The sequence below is a fragment of the Oncorhynchus mykiss genome, chromosome 17 (genome assembly GCF_057628025.1).
Source record: "Oncorhynchus mykiss isolate SJ-2025 chromosome 17, ASM5762802v1, whole genome shotgun sequence".
In the NCBI taxonomy this organism is placed as follows: Eukaryota; Metazoa; Chordata; class Actinopteri; order Salmoniformes; family Salmonidae; genus Oncorhynchus; species Oncorhynchus mykiss.
This window is the reverse complement of record NC_143038.1, coordinates 30,235,001-30,250,357: the sequence shown is the minus strand read 5'-3', so window position 1 is coordinate 30,250,357 and position 15,357 is coordinate 30,235,001. Positions and strand designations below refer to the sequence as shown.

Genomic DNA, 15,357 nt, shown 5'->3' with positions numbered 1-15,357 from the left:
AGAGAGAGAGAGAGAGAGAGAGAGAGAGAGAGAGAGAGAGCGAGAGAGAGAAAGAAGAGAGCGAGAGAGAGAGAGAAAGAGAGAGAGAGAAAGAGAGAGAAAGAGAGAGAAAGAGAGAGAAAGAGAGAGAAAGAGAGAGAAAGAGAGAGAGAGAGAGAGAGAAAGAGAGAGAAAGAGAGAGAAAGAGAAAGAGAGAGAGAATCAAAAAAGGCTTGTGGTGTAGACAACATCAGAAATGAAATGCTGAAAAACAGCACACCTGAGTTGCAAAATGCAGTGCTTAAATTGTTCAACATGGTTTTAACTTCTGGCTGCTTCCCTGATGTCTGGAACCAGGGGCTCATCTCCCCTATCCACAAAAGTGGAGACAAATCAGACCCCAATAATTACAGGGGAATTTGCGTCAACAGTAACTTGGGAAAGATTTTCTGTAGCATTTTGAATTCAAGAATTCAAACCTTTCTTCAAGAAAAAAATGTAATAAGTAAATGTCAAATTGGCTTTCTCCCTAACCATCGCACTACTGACCATATATACACCTTACACACACTAATTAATAAACACGTCCACCAAAAAAAAGAGGGCAAAATCTTTGCTTGCTTTATTGACTTTAAAAAAGCATTTGATTCGATTTGGCACGAAGGGCTATTCTACAAAATTCTACAAAGTGGGCTTGGTGGTAAGGTGTATGACTTAATAAAATGTATGTACACAGAAAATAAGTGTGCAATAAAAATCAAAAACCAAAGAACAGAATTTTTTTCACAATGTCGAGGTGTGAGACAAGGCTGCAATTTGAGTCCAAATCTTTTCAACATTTATATCAATGAATTAGCAGACATGTTGGACCAATCTCCAGCCCCAGGACTCACACTATTTGACACAGAGGTGAAATACCTGCTATATGCTGATGACTTGGTACTTCTATCACCAACCAAAGAAGGTCTTCAACAAAACATGAATATTCTGGAGCAATATTGCCATAATTGGGCCCTGGCAGTAAATTTCCAAAAAACTAAAATCATGATTTTCCAAAAAAAACCCAGATGTCAGAAACAAAAATGTAAATTCACCCTGAACAACACCTTAATTGAACACACAAAAAATTACACCTACCTTGGTCTGACCATATCTGCATCGGGAAACTTTAATATGGCAGTGAAGGCACTCAAAGAAAAAGCCCGCAGAGCAATGTATGCAATAAAAATGAAATTATTCAAAATCAACATCCCAATTAGAATTTGGACTAAAATATTTGACAGTGTAATCCTACCAATAGCACTTTATGGAAGTGAGGTTTGGGGGCCACTCAATAAACTGGATTTCAAAATGTGGGACAAACATCCAATTGAAACCCTACATGCAGAATTCTGTCGGAAAATTCTACAAGTCCAGAGAAATACACCAACTAATGCATGTAGGGCAGAATTGGGCCGTTTTCCAGTAATAATGAAAATACAGAAAAGATCATTAAAATTTTGGCTACATCTAAATTCAAGTCCAAATTCGAGTCTGCAATCTAAAGCACTTCAAGCCCAAGAGCTGAGCCCAGAAACGAGCCCTCTCAGTCAGCTGGTGTTGGACCTCACCAATCAAGCTGACACCAGCACTGCTTCAAAAGAAAGAATTCCAATAAGCAAAATCATGAACCAATCAAAGGAATCATACTTACAATACTGGAAAAACGAAACAAAATCCCAAAGCCGACTAAATTGCTATCTGACCCTAAACAGAGAATATGAATTGGCTGATTATCTCTACTCTGTCAGAGATACGAAGCAGAGACAGATCCTTACCAAGTACAGGCTGAGTGACCACCGATTGGCAATAGAAACCGGCAGACATAAAAAGACATGGCTACCCAAAGAGGAGCGTGTATGTGGTCACTGCATGACAGGGGAGGTAGAGACAGAGATGCACTTTCTCCTTTACTGTGATAAATATTCCTCACAAAGAGATTCATTATTCACAGAAATGACTACATATATTCCACATTTTTACAAATTGAACCCAGAGGAAAAACTAAGAATACTCATGGGCGAAGGAGCAATGGCTCCTCTTGCAGCCAAATATGTATTTTCCTGCCATAGCCTGAGGGACACTGAATAATAACATCTGCATAGTAAACAGTAACTTACTTATTATTACTATTATTGTTATTACTATAATTATTAATGTTTACTGTAGACTGTTACCATTTTATTGTTATTATTTTTGTATTTAATTTTGTATTATTATTTACTACCATTTTATATTATTATTTGCTATCATTTATAATTTTGTTACAATGTATATTGTATACATTGTTGCTTTGGCAATATTGACACAATGTTTTTCATGCCAATAAAGCAGCTTGAATTTGAATTTGAATTTGAGAAAGAGAAAGAGAGAGAGAAAGAGAAAGAGAGGGAAAGAGAAAGAGAGGGAAAGAGAGAGGGAAAGAGAGGAAGAGAAGAGAGGAAGAGAGATGAAGAGAGATGAAGAGAGCTTGAGAGAGCTAGGGGGAAAGAGAGGAAGGAGTAGGAGTTGATGGTGGAAGGATTTGTTCCGTTCCTTTATTCCTCTTTTTCAGAAATGCAAACTCAAATCACACACCCACACCATCTGCAGCAGGTTGAGATCCAGCTGCTGTCCGTCAGAGAGACACTCTCTTTGCCACTGCTAAAAGTCTCACACACGTCGCACCAAATGCGGATCAGTTTTAGAGACCACCCACTGTAGAAGTCTGACTGCCGACCTTTTCTCATGCGATTCCACATGTAAAATGCGACCCGATTCGGGTCACTATCCGTACGGTCGCCAGTCGCGACTTCACAGGGGAGCGGCTTGAACGTACAAAATTCTCTGACATGTGAACTTTCATGTGCCTTAATAACAAACTTTTAGGCCATCTGTAAACACGAATGAAGTTCGCAAATTCATCTCAGAGACGCCAAGTACTGATCTAAGGTCAATTTGGAGTGTGGTGATAAAAGGCCTCTCTCTACCCCTCCGCCTAAATGACTAGGAATCAGCAGCTTGTTACATCTCAGACAAGGGTGTGGAATGTAAGTGGCCCAATGCCGCTGTACGCTGATCTGAGGCCAGTTTGGAGTGTGGTTGCCTAATAGTGAAGGTTAGGATTGGGGTGAGACCAGTGGTTTGGGGTAATGTCTCTCACACACACACTCTCACACACTCTCACTCACACACACACAGTTGACTGTGGTTTGATTATGCTCAGGGGTCAGGTACAGTATGATAACTGCTGGGGGCAGTGCCATGGAGACCAATGTTTGCCCAAAACTCAGCAGAGACTTGGAGAGAGGGAGGGGAGAGAGGGGGGGGGGGGGGGGGGGGCAAAACGCTGGACATCGCTGATGATATCACACGTGAAACGACTATCATTTTGAAACGTGAGTGTGTGACGTTTAGTGTTCATTCCTAATCGTTTTTTTTTTGCTGATGCCGTTTTTGTGTCTTCTCAATTTTGTTTGTTTATTTTGGTAACGTAAACACTTGTTTCCCGTGTCAATAAAGTGAACTGAATTGAGAGAGCAAATACAAAGAGAAGTGAGAGAATGAGAAATTTGGGGAGAGAGAGAGAGAGAGAGAGAGAGAGAGAGAGAGAGAGAGAGAGAGAGAGAGAGAGAGAGAGAGAGAGAGAGAGAGAGAGAGAGAGAGAGAGAGAGAGAGAGAGAGAGAGAGAGAGAGAGAGAGAGAGAGAGAGAGAGAGAGAGAGAGAGAGAGAGAGAGAGAGAGAGAGAGAGAGAGAGAGAGAGAGAGAGAGAGAGAGAGAGAGAGAGAGAGAGAGAGAGAGGAAGCAAGCAATCGTGAGCATGACAGAGAGAGGGGAGCGTAAGAAAGAAAGAGAAGACCGAGCTTTGGCAATGTTAACATATGTTTCCCATGCCAATAAAGCCCTTAAATTGAGAGAGCGAGAGAGCGAGAGAACGAGAGAGATGGGACAAACACCAAATTGACACTCTGCATGCAGAATTCTGCAAAAATATTCTCCATGTACAACTTTCGAACACCAAATAATGCATGAAGAGCAGAATTAGGCCGATACCCGCTAATGATCAAAATCCAGAAAAGACCCGTTAAATTCTTCAACCACCTAAAAGGAAGCGATTCCCAAACCTCCCAGAACCTTTTATGGCTGCAGGGGCAGTATTGAGTAGCTTGGATGAAAATGTGCCCATTGTAAACAGCCAGCTCCTCAGTCTCAGTTGCTAATATATGCATATTATTATTAGTATTGGATAGAAAACACTCTGAAGTTTCTAAAACTGTTTGAATTATGTCTGTGAGTATAACACAACTCAAAAATTCCACTTCCTGTTTTTTTTTCTGGGGGTGTCAGAATTTCAACAAAACTCTCATTGAAATTACAGCGAGATATGGATGAGTTTTCACTTCCTATGCCTTCCACTAGATGTCAACAGTCAATAGAACTTTGTCTGATGACTCTAATGTGGAGGGTCGAATGAGACAGGAAATAGTCACCACTGCCACGAGTTGACCATGCTTTCACCATGCGCGTTCACAGGGGAAGGACCTGCGTTCCACCGGTCATCTGAAGTCATTCTAATTCTCCGGTTGGAACGTTATTCAAGATGTATGTAAACAACATTCTAATGTTTGATTCAGTACATCGTTTGACATGTTTCTACTGACTGTTACAGAACTTTGACATTTTGTCACGTTATAGTGGACGCGCTTTGTGACTTTGGAATTGTTTACCAAACGCGCTAACCAAAGTAGCTAATTGGACATAAATAACGGACATTTTCGAACAAATCAAGCATTTATTGTGGACCTGGGATTCCTAGGACTGCATTCTGATGAAGTTCATCAAAGGTAAGGAAACATTTATCATGTATTTTCTGGTTTCTGTTGACTCCAACATGGCCGCTAATTTGGCTTCTGTTCTGAGCGCCGTCTCAGATTATTGCATGTGTTGTTTTTTCCGTAAACCTTTTTTGAAATCTGACACAGCGGTTGCATTAAGGAGAGGTATATCTTTACTTCCATGTATATAACTTGTATTATCATCTACATTTATGATGAGTATTTCAGTTGAAACGATGTGGCTATGCAAAATGACTTGATGTTTTTGGAACAAGTGAATCTAATAAACCAATGTAAACTCATATTTTTTTATATAAATATGAACTTTATCAAACAAAACATGCATGTATTGTGTAACATGAAGTTCTATGAGTGTCATCTGATGTAGATAATTCAAGGTTAGTGATTAATTGTATCTTTATTTCTGGGTTTTTTGAATGCTATATTTTGCTGGAAAATGGCTGTGCTTATTGTGGTTTGGTGGAGACCTAACATAATCGTTTGTAGTGCTTTAGCTGAAAAGCCTATTTGAAATCGGACACTTTGGTGGGATTAACAACGAGATTACATTTAAAATGATATAAAACACATGTATGTTTTAGGAATTGTAATTATGAGATTTCTGTGGTTTGAATTTGGCGCCCTCTATTTTCACTGATAGTTGTCATATCGATCCCGGTATTGGGATTGTAGCCATAACAAGATAACAAAGCCATCACCTACAGAGAGATGAACCTTGAGAAGAGTCCCCTAAGCATGCTGGTCCCGGGGCTCTGTTCACAAACACAGACCCCACAGAGCCCCAGGATAGCAGCACAATTAGACCCAATCAAATCATGAGAAAACAAAAAGATAATTACTTGACACATTGGAAAGAACAAAAAAAACAGTAAACTAGAATGCTATTTGGCCCGAAACAAAGAGTACACAGTGGCAGAATACCTGACCACTGTGACTGACCCAAAATTAAGGAAAGCTTTGACTATGTACAGACTTAGTGAGCATAGCCTTGCTATTGAGAAAGGCCGCCGTAGGTAGACATGGCTCTCAAGAGAAGACAGGCTATGTGCACACTGCCCACAAAATGAGGTGGAAACTGAGCTGCACTTCCTAACCTCCTGCCCAATGTATGAACATATTAGAGACACATATTTCCCTCAGATTACACAAAGATTTCGAAAACAAACCCAATTTGGATAAACTCCCATATCTACTGGGTGAAATTCCACAGTGTGCCGTCACAGCAGCAAGATTTGTGACCTGTTGCCACAAGAAAAGGGCAACCAGTGAAGAACAAACACCATTGTAAATACAACCCATATTTATGCTTATTCATTTTCCTTTGTGTACTTTAACCATTTGTACATTGATACAACACTGTACATATACATATATGACATTTGTAATGTCTTTATTCTTTTGAAACTTCTGTATGTGTAATGTTTACTGTTCATTTCTATTGTTTATTTCACTTTTGTATATTATCTACCTCACTTGCTTTGGCAATGTTAACACATGTTTCCCATGCCAATAAAGCCCCTTGAATTGAATTGTGAGAGAGAGAGAGAAATGACAAGATAATTGAGAGGGTCAGAGACCTAGCTAATCGTCTTGGAGGCAAGGTGAGACAGTAAGTTCGTTGAGGCCTAGGTGTGTGTGTGTGGGGGGGGGGGGGGGTTTCAATAACAACATTCACACAGTTACCATGGCTGGCACAGACACACGTCAGAGTGTGTGTGTGTTTAGGAGGAAGGCGCTAGCTAGACGACCTCTGGTATTTGAGCCGTACACCCCTCCCCCGCTCATCTGCCGTCTCTACCTCACTCTCCTCACACCAGTCGTAAACATTAGGCATTCATTCAGACTGGTTAAGGATTAACCCAAACCAGTCGTAAACATTAGGCATTCATTCAGACTGGTGTAGGTTAATCCTTAACCAGTCGTAAACATTAGGCATTCATTCAGACTGGTTAAGGATTAACCCACACCAGTCGTAAACATTAGGCATTCATTCAGACTGGTCAAGGATTAACCCACACCAGTCGTAAACATTAGGCATTCATTCAGACTGGTTAAGGATTAACCCACACCAGTCGTAAACATTAGGCATTCATTCAGACTGGTTAAGGATTAACCTACGCCAGTCATAAACATTAGGCATTCATTCAGGCCGGTTAAGGATTAACCCACACCAGTCGTAAACATTAGGCATTCATTCAGACCGGTTAAGGATTAACCCACACCAGTTGTAAATATTAGGCATTAATTCAGACTGGTGTAGGTTAATCCTTAACCAGTCGTAAACATTAGGCATTCATTCAGACTGGTGTAGGTTAATCCTTAACCAGTCGTAAACATTAGGCATTAATTCAGACTGGTTAAGGATTAACCCACACCAGTCGTAAACATTAGGCATTCATTCAAACTGGTGTAGGTTAATCCTTAACCAGTCGTAAACATTAGGCATTCATTCAGACTGGTTAAGGATTAACCCACACCAGTCGTAAACATTAGGCATTCATTCAGACTGGTCAAGGATTAACCCACACCAGTCGTAAACATTAGGCATTCATTCAGACTGGTTAAGGATTAACCCACACCAGTCGTAAACATTAGGCATTCATACAGACTGGTTAAGGATTAACCTACGCCAGTCGTAAACATTAGGCATTCATTCAGGCCGGTTAAGGATTAACCCACACCAGTCGTAAACATTAGGCATTCATTCAGACTGGTTAAGGATTAACCTACGCCAGTCGTAAACATTAGGCATTCATTTAGACCGGTTAAGGATTAACCCACACCAGTTGTAAATATTAGGCATTAATTCAGACTGGTGTAGGTTAATCCTGAACCAGTCGTAAACATTAGGCATTCATTCAGACTGGTGTAGGTTAATCCTTAACCAGTCGTAAACATTAGGCATTCATTCAGACTGGTTAAGGATTAACCTACACCAGTCGTAAACATTAGGCATTCATTCAGACTGGTTAAGGATTAACCCACACCAGTCGTAAACATTAGGCATTCATTCAGACTGGTTAAGGATTAACACACACCAGTCGTAAACATTAGGCATTCATTCAGACTGGTCAAGGATTAACCCACACCAGTCGTAAACATTAGGCATTCATTCAGACTGGTTAAGGATTAACCCACACCAGTCGTAAACATTAGGCATTCATTCAGACTGGTCAAGAATTAACCCACACCAGTCGTAAATATTAGGCATTCATTCAGACCGGTTAAGGATTAACCCACACCAGTTGTAAATATTAGGCAATAATTCAGACTGGTATAGGTTAATCCTTAACCAGTCGTAAACATTAGGCATTCATTCAGACTGGTTAAGGATTAACCCACACCAGTCGTAAACATTAGGCATTCATTCAGACTGGTCAAGGATTAACCCACACCAGTCGTAAACATTAGGCATTCATTCAGACTGGTTAAGGATTAACCCACACCAGTCGTAAACATTAGGCATTCATTCAGACTGGTTAAGGATTAACCCACACCAGTCGTAAACATTAGGCATTAATTCAGACTGGTTAAGGATTAACCCACACCAGTCGTAAACATTAGGCATTCATTCAAACTGGTGTAGGTTAATCTTTAACCAGTCGTAAACATTAGGCATTCATTCAGACTGGTTAAGTATTAACCCACACCAGTCGTAAACATTAGGCATTCATTCAGACTGGTCAAGGATTAACCCACACCAGTCGTAAACATTAGGCATTCATTCAGACTGGTTAAGGATTAACCCACACCAATCGTAAACATTAGGCATTCATTCAGACTGGTCAAGGATTAACCCACGCCAGTCGTAAACATTAGTCATTCATTCAGGCCGGTTAAGGATTAACCCACACCAGTCGTAAACATTAGGCATTCATTCAGACTGGTTAAGGATTAACCTACGCCAGTCGTAAACATTAGGCATTCATTTAGACCGGTTAAGGATTAACCCACACCAGTTGTAAATATTAGGCATTAATTCAGACTGGTGTAGGTTAATCCTGAACCAGTCGTAAACATTAGGCATTCATTCAGACTGGTGTAGGTTAATCCTTAACCAGTCGTAAACATTAGGCATTCATTCAGACTGGTTAAGGATTAACCTACACCAGTCGTAAACATTAGGCATTCATTCAGACTGGTTAAGGATTAACCCACACCAGTCGTAAACATTAGGCATTCATTCAGACTGGTTAAGGATTAACCCACGCCAGTCGTAAACATTAGGCATTCATTCAGACTGGTTAACTGATTAACCTACACCAGTCGTAAACATTAGGCATTCATTCAGACTGGTTAATGATTAACCTACACCAGTCGTAAACATTAGGCATTCATTCAGACTGGTTAATTCTTGTGACTCTCAAACCCGGGTCCGGGAGCGTAATCATCGCCTGACACTAATTAGCATAACGAAACATAAATCTTCCTAGAAAATCTTCCTATTCATGAAAATCACAAGTGAAATATATTGGAACACAGTTTAGCCTTTTGTTAATCACCCTGTCATCTCAGATTTTCAAAATATGCTTTACAGCCAAAGCTAGACAAGCATTTGTGTAAGTTTATCATAGACTAGCATAGCATTATGCCTTGCTAGCAGCAGGTAACCTTGTCACGAAAATCAAAAAAGCAATCAAATTAAATCGTTTATCTTTGATGAACTACCTTTGATAACCAGTCGTAAACATTAGGCATTCATTCCAACTCGGCTTGCTAAATAGTTGTGGACGGATTGCAGAATGGTTTAAGGCGCGAGCTCCGGTGCCAAAGGGCAGTTCGCCGTAGAGGGGCACTCGTTTATTTTGTAATGTTTTTTGTTGTTGCCCCTAGTGGCGGGTTTTGACGGCGTCACTCGATGTCCTGCGGACCTACACAAACTTTAAACCTCACCGTGGATCTGGAGTGACCCCTCTGGTGTGTGTGTGTGTGTGTGTTACTGACGTATCCAAGTGTGACTGTGTATCATGACACCTGTGAACACGCATCTAGATTTACTGTAAGGCTCAGAGTACGTCAGCTTTAACCTCATCCCTAGCCATCTAACAGAACAATGTAATATGCATTGTTATTATATTTCAGCCGAGATTCAACCACATAGTCTCTACTTCAAACAGGTTTAATGCAGCCAACAGCAAGTGCACAAAGTTTGTCCAGGAACTTTTCCTGGCTTTGTACTGAGGCAACGTTACGCAAACACCCTCTAATTCAGGCGGGTTTAGGACAGCCGGCAAGCAAGCAAAGTTTCCTCCAGGAACTTAAGACATTTGCTTTGTTTGTACTGAGGCGGTGTTTGGCGTCGAGCCTTCCAATGCTAATGAGGTTGGCTGGGCGGCCAAGTATCTGTGGGTTCAAACCCATTTGACGTACACGTGGTGCCCCCCTGAGAAAGGAAAGTAGTTGATGAAAAGGCTGGCTGAAACCCATCCGACCAGAGACAAAACAGGATAGAACAAGTGGCTGCGCTGTGAGAGAGGGGGTTGGGGATTCGAACCCGCAACCTTGGGATAATGGGGATGCTCTTGGTTGTGGAGCAGGGTCTTTGTTAGGAACGTGTGTGTGTGTGTGTGTATATGGGGGGGGGGGGGGGGGGGGGGGGGGCTGTGTGTGTGTGTGCGTACTGTCAATGTGTGGCAGATGCTAAGGAGCCCTGGAGAGGGCTTTCGTGCGATTTGGCTGACTGTGAGTGCAGACAATGGCCAGCCCACACACACGAACACAGACTCACACAAACGGGGAGGCGTACATACGCATGCACCAGCGCACAGACAAACACAATATACAGACACAGAAGAGGAGGAGGGGGAACATATGATATTTCACCTCCCACAAACGACACTAGTATTAGCATTCATTTCCAGTAAGATGCTTCACAATACCGGGAGGGGGTAAAAATGGACCCATATTCACGAGGGAGGCCATGAATATTTATGCCACGCAATTAGCTAGCACTGAGAAGAGTGTATGTGTGTGTGTGTGTGATACGCATGAGCAACTGCAAAGACACTCGTCAGTGTACAAGGCAACAAGAATTACAGTCGTACAGCCCAGTGACTTTGCTAAACAATGACAAGAAGATAAGGGGTAGCTACAGACTAATGAGTTTACGGAAAGTGGCTTATAAGACAAATGGAAGAGACTTTGGTGCAAAAGTATTTTCTAGGAGTGGAAAGGGACAAAAAAGAGCGTCGGAGTTCACTGCTACGCAAGACAATACGAGGCAATGTTTGGAGGGACAATGCTCTGACAGACCGTATGAGAACACCTCTTTTACGAACAAGCGAAAGCTTTTCTGTGTTTCGGTTGTTCTTTCGATAATAATTGTCTGCTTTCTTCAAGTCGTAAATGACTAAAATGACCTAATATGTTCTTTTTCCTAAACTAGAGTTTATTTTGAAGACATGAAGAGGACAGCAGTTGATATACCTTCATGGGCTTGTCGTCTGTCAATGGCTGGTAGACAACGAATGGTTCATGCATGGGTCCACGCACGCACACACACACGGCACACAATCGACGCACGACACACAATCGACGCACGACACACAATCGACGCACGACACACACACACCCCTCCTGTCAAATTTCAGATAATGATAATAATGATTAAGAAGGTGGAGTCAAACGACCCATAAAACACCAGGCCTTTGTGCTCTGCATCTTAAACGTGACTCAGAGTGGTGCTCTTTTGTATGTGTGCCTCAGTGTGTGCGTGTGTGTGTGTGTGTGTGTGTGTAAACCCATCATGGGCCACGCTCTAGTGGATATGTCCAATGACACCTTAATGTGCTTGGCTTGTCTTGAGGACCCCTGCGGGCTGAGAGCACAGGGGCTGCTGGGGCCTGCCTGCCCGTCTGCCTTGCTACATCCTCTAACCGGCGGGGGAGAGGCGCGTGTGTTTATCGCTGTCTGTGTGTACTAGAGAAGGCGTGTGTAACCAGAGAAGGTGGAAGGAGTGTAGAAATATCTGTGTATGGTAATATATATATATATAAAACAAGGATTCATAGTGGGGTGGCATTAATGTGCTCCACGACTCAACCTAAACCCCTGAAACGAGCCCTCTGCTTTCACCCCCATCTCTTACTGATACACACCCCCCCCCCCTCCCTCTTCTCCCTTCCATGCAAGATCCAATTCCAGAATATTCCACAGCTATCTCATACCAGGGCAGTAGAGGTGTAAGAGGAGAGAGAGAGAAAGAGCGAGAGAAAGAGCGTCAGAGAGAGAGAGGGAGCGCGAGAGTGAGTATGAGCATTAGAGAGCACGAGAGAGAGAGAGAGAGAGAGCACGAGAGAGAGAGAGAGAGAGAGAGAGAGAGAACGAGAACAAGAAAAATATGAGGAAAGGGGTTAAAAAGGAAGGGTGAGATGGTTTTTAAAAAATATATGGAATGGGATCAATGCAAGCCGGTTCAGAGGGGGGCACTCAATTTTGTCTTAGAATGGAGCGTGTCAGAGAAAGAAGAAGGATAAGGGGGGGGGGGGGAGCAGCCGAGACATGGATTTAAAACGAGGGGAGGGTGTGCAGTAGGGTAAGGGTAAGATGGTGGGCTAAGGGAATTACCTTTCTAGTCATTAATAATGGGGTCTACTCCACAGAGAGGTACCCCTGGCCCCTCCTTCAGCACCCCTCGGCTTAACCCCACCCTGGTCTCTGTTAATGGGGATCACGGCCAGGCATTGGTGGTGGGGGGGGCGTGTAAGTGAGATAGAGAGCAGGAGTATTTTAGTATGTGTGTGTGTTCCAAGTCTGTCATATACACTGAGTGGACAAAACATTAGGAACAACTTCATAATATTGAGTCGCACCCCTTTCGCCCTCAGAACAGCCTCCGTCCGTTGAGGCACGGACTCCACAAGGTGTCGAAAAGCGTTCCACAGGGATGCTGGCCCACGTTGACGCCAATGCCCCCCACAGTTGTGTCAAGTTGGCTGGATGTCCTTCGGGTGGTGGACCATTCTTGACACACACGGGGAACCGTGTGAAAAGCCCAGCAGCGTTGCAGTTCTTGACACAAACCAAGGAGCCTGGCTCCTACTACCATACCCCGTTCAAAAGGCACTTAAATATTTTGTATTGCCGATTCACCCTCTGAATGGCACACACACACAGTCCATGTCCCAATTGTCTCAAGGCTTAAAAATCCTTCTTTAGCCCGTCTCCTCCCCTTCATCTACACTGATTGAAGAGGATTTAACAAGTGACATCAATAAGGGATCATAGCTTTCACCTGGATTCACCTGGTCAGTCTGTCGTGGAAAGAGCAGGTGTTCCTAATGTTTTGTCCAAGGCAAAGTTGTTCACCCACCGCCTACGGAGAAACGGTCACACCGTATTCTCAAAATGGACACACAGATGCCTTTTCACTGTCCTCTTTCTCAATCCCTCTCCGTCCCCCTCCACCTCCCCCTCTCTCCCTCTACTAATGAGTGGTAAAGGGGGTGTCAGCTGCATCATTAGAAGCCAACACAGGCGACCCGCAGCCAGAGCTTCAAAGCCGTACACGGCCGAGCCAGTGGTGAGGTTGTTAATGAACAGGTCCCCACATGGAATTACACCTGACCTTTGCCCATTCCCCTGGTGTGTGTGTGCCTTGGTCGGCAGGGGGGGACGGGGACAGGGGGAGGGGAATTGCAGGGACCCACACCAGACAGACAGATGTAATTGCAGGTTAAGGGAGGGTTGTGTGTGTCTAAGGTAATGAGGCATCATTAGGCCCCCCCCGCTGACACCTGCCGCCTTTCTTCAGACCTGCTGTCTGAGGGAGTGTGTGTGATGTGTCCTTACGTGTGTGTGTGTGTGTGTGTGTGTGTGTGTATGTTGGTTGATGAGCGTGTCGATGTGTGCGCATGCACGCGGGGCATATTTGTGTGTTTGCATGCATACATGTGTTCACGCATGTGTGTGTGTGTGTGTGCCGTGTTCATGCCTGTGTGTATTTCTCTCTTACCTGTTTGTCGGAGAGTGTGTAGACGTGCTGCATGTCTGGGGAGAAGAGCAGGTCTCGGAGGATGGGGCCGTCACTCACCACCACGTTCTCATAGAGCAGAGCTGGACGCGTGGGACTCGCCGAATTCACCAGGATCTAGACAGAGAGACCGAGACAACAGGTGAGATGACTGCATTCCGTTGCCTGGCAAAAGGAGTGAAAAGGCGCCAGCGGCCAACGAACCTCAGATAAACCTCAAGGCCTGACGGAGGGAAAAGACAAGTGGCTCCAACTATCGGCCAAATTTGGGGAAACGGCGCTGCTGGACGAAGCTTGCCGCGACTGTTCCGTAGCCAAGAGGCGGTGGAGAGGTTTGCCGTTCCCAAACAAAATAATCTACTCATCGGTTTAATGGCACAACGCCGATCCCGTTGCTCCAGTCCAATGTTGTTGTTGCTCATGGACCAATCACATGGCTCTTAAATCCTCGCTCCATTGTGACGCTGCAACGCTACTGAAGGCTTTTCAGCTTTTTCTTGTGGTCCCGCAATTATTCACAGTTCACAAAGTAGATAACCGTTGTCAAATAACTTCTTAATGCAAGAAATACAAAGAGTGGCACTTCTCTATCAGCCCGACTGTTACACACTAAAAATGAAGGTGACGGATTTAGGCAGTAATGTCTGTTTCTGTTTGTTTGTCTGTTTGTTTGTCTGTTTCTGTTTATTTATGTCTGTGTGTGTGTGTGTAGGTGTGTGTGTGTGTGTGTGTGTGTAGGTGTGTGTGTGTGTGTGCGTGTAGGTGTGTGTGTGTGTAGGTGTGTGTGTGTGTGCGTGTAGGTGTGTGTGTGTGTGTGCGTGTAGGTGTGTGTGTAGGTGTGTGTGCGTGTGTGTGTAGGTGTGTGTGTGTGTAGGTTTGTGTGTGTGTGTGTGTGTGTGCGTGTAGGTGTGTGTGCGTGTAGGTGTGTGTGCGCGTGTAGGTGTGTGTGCGTGTAGGTGTGTGTGCGCGTGTAGGTGTGTGTGCGTGTAGGTGTGTGTGCGTGTAGGTGTGTGTGCGTGTGTGTAGGTGTGTGTGTGTAGGTTTGTGTGTGTAGGTTTGTGTGTAGGTTTGTGTGTGTAGGTGTGTGTGCGTGTAAGTGTGTGTGCGTGTAGGTGTGTGTGTGTGTAGGTGTGTGTGTGTGTGTGTGTGTGTGTGTGTAGGTGTGTGTGTGTGTGTGTGCGTGTGTGTGTAGGTGTGCGTGTGCAGGTGTGGTGTGTTTCCGTCTGTCTGTGTGTAGGTGTGTGTGTTTCCGTCTGTCTGTGTGTGTGTGTAGGTGTGGGTGTGGGGGTGTGTGTGTGTAGGTGCGTGTGTGTAGGTGTGTAGGTGTGTGTGTGTAGGTGTGTAGGTGTGTGTGTGTGTGTAGGTGTGTGTGTGTGTAGGTGTGTGTGTAGGTGTGTGTGTGTAGGTGTGTGTGTGTGTGTGTAGGTGTGTGTGTGTGTGTGTGTGTAGGTGTGTGTGTGTGTGTGTGTGTGTGTGTAGGTGTGTGTGTATAGGTGTGTGTGTGTATAGGGGTGTGTGTGTGTAGGTGTGTG

The 15,357-nt window shown here is 43.8% G+C and overlaps 1 protein-coding gene across 4 annotated transcripts in view; it reads right to left on the bottom strand.

Annotated features, from left to right (window-relative positions):
• The window catches only part of LOC110493976 (plexin-A1), a 275,275-nt gene that overhangs the window by 146,541 nt on the left and 113,377 nt on the right, over positions 1–15,357 (bottom strand). For all 4 annotated transcript variants that reach the window (XM_090205191.1, XM_090205193.1, XM_090205192.1 and 1 more), the window contains exon 4: positions 13,808–13,942. In XM_090205191.1, coding sequence (XP_090061317.1) covers positions 13,808–13,942 — 135 coding nt within the window. The remainder of the gene's footprint in view (positions 1–13,807; positions 13,943–15,357) is intronic.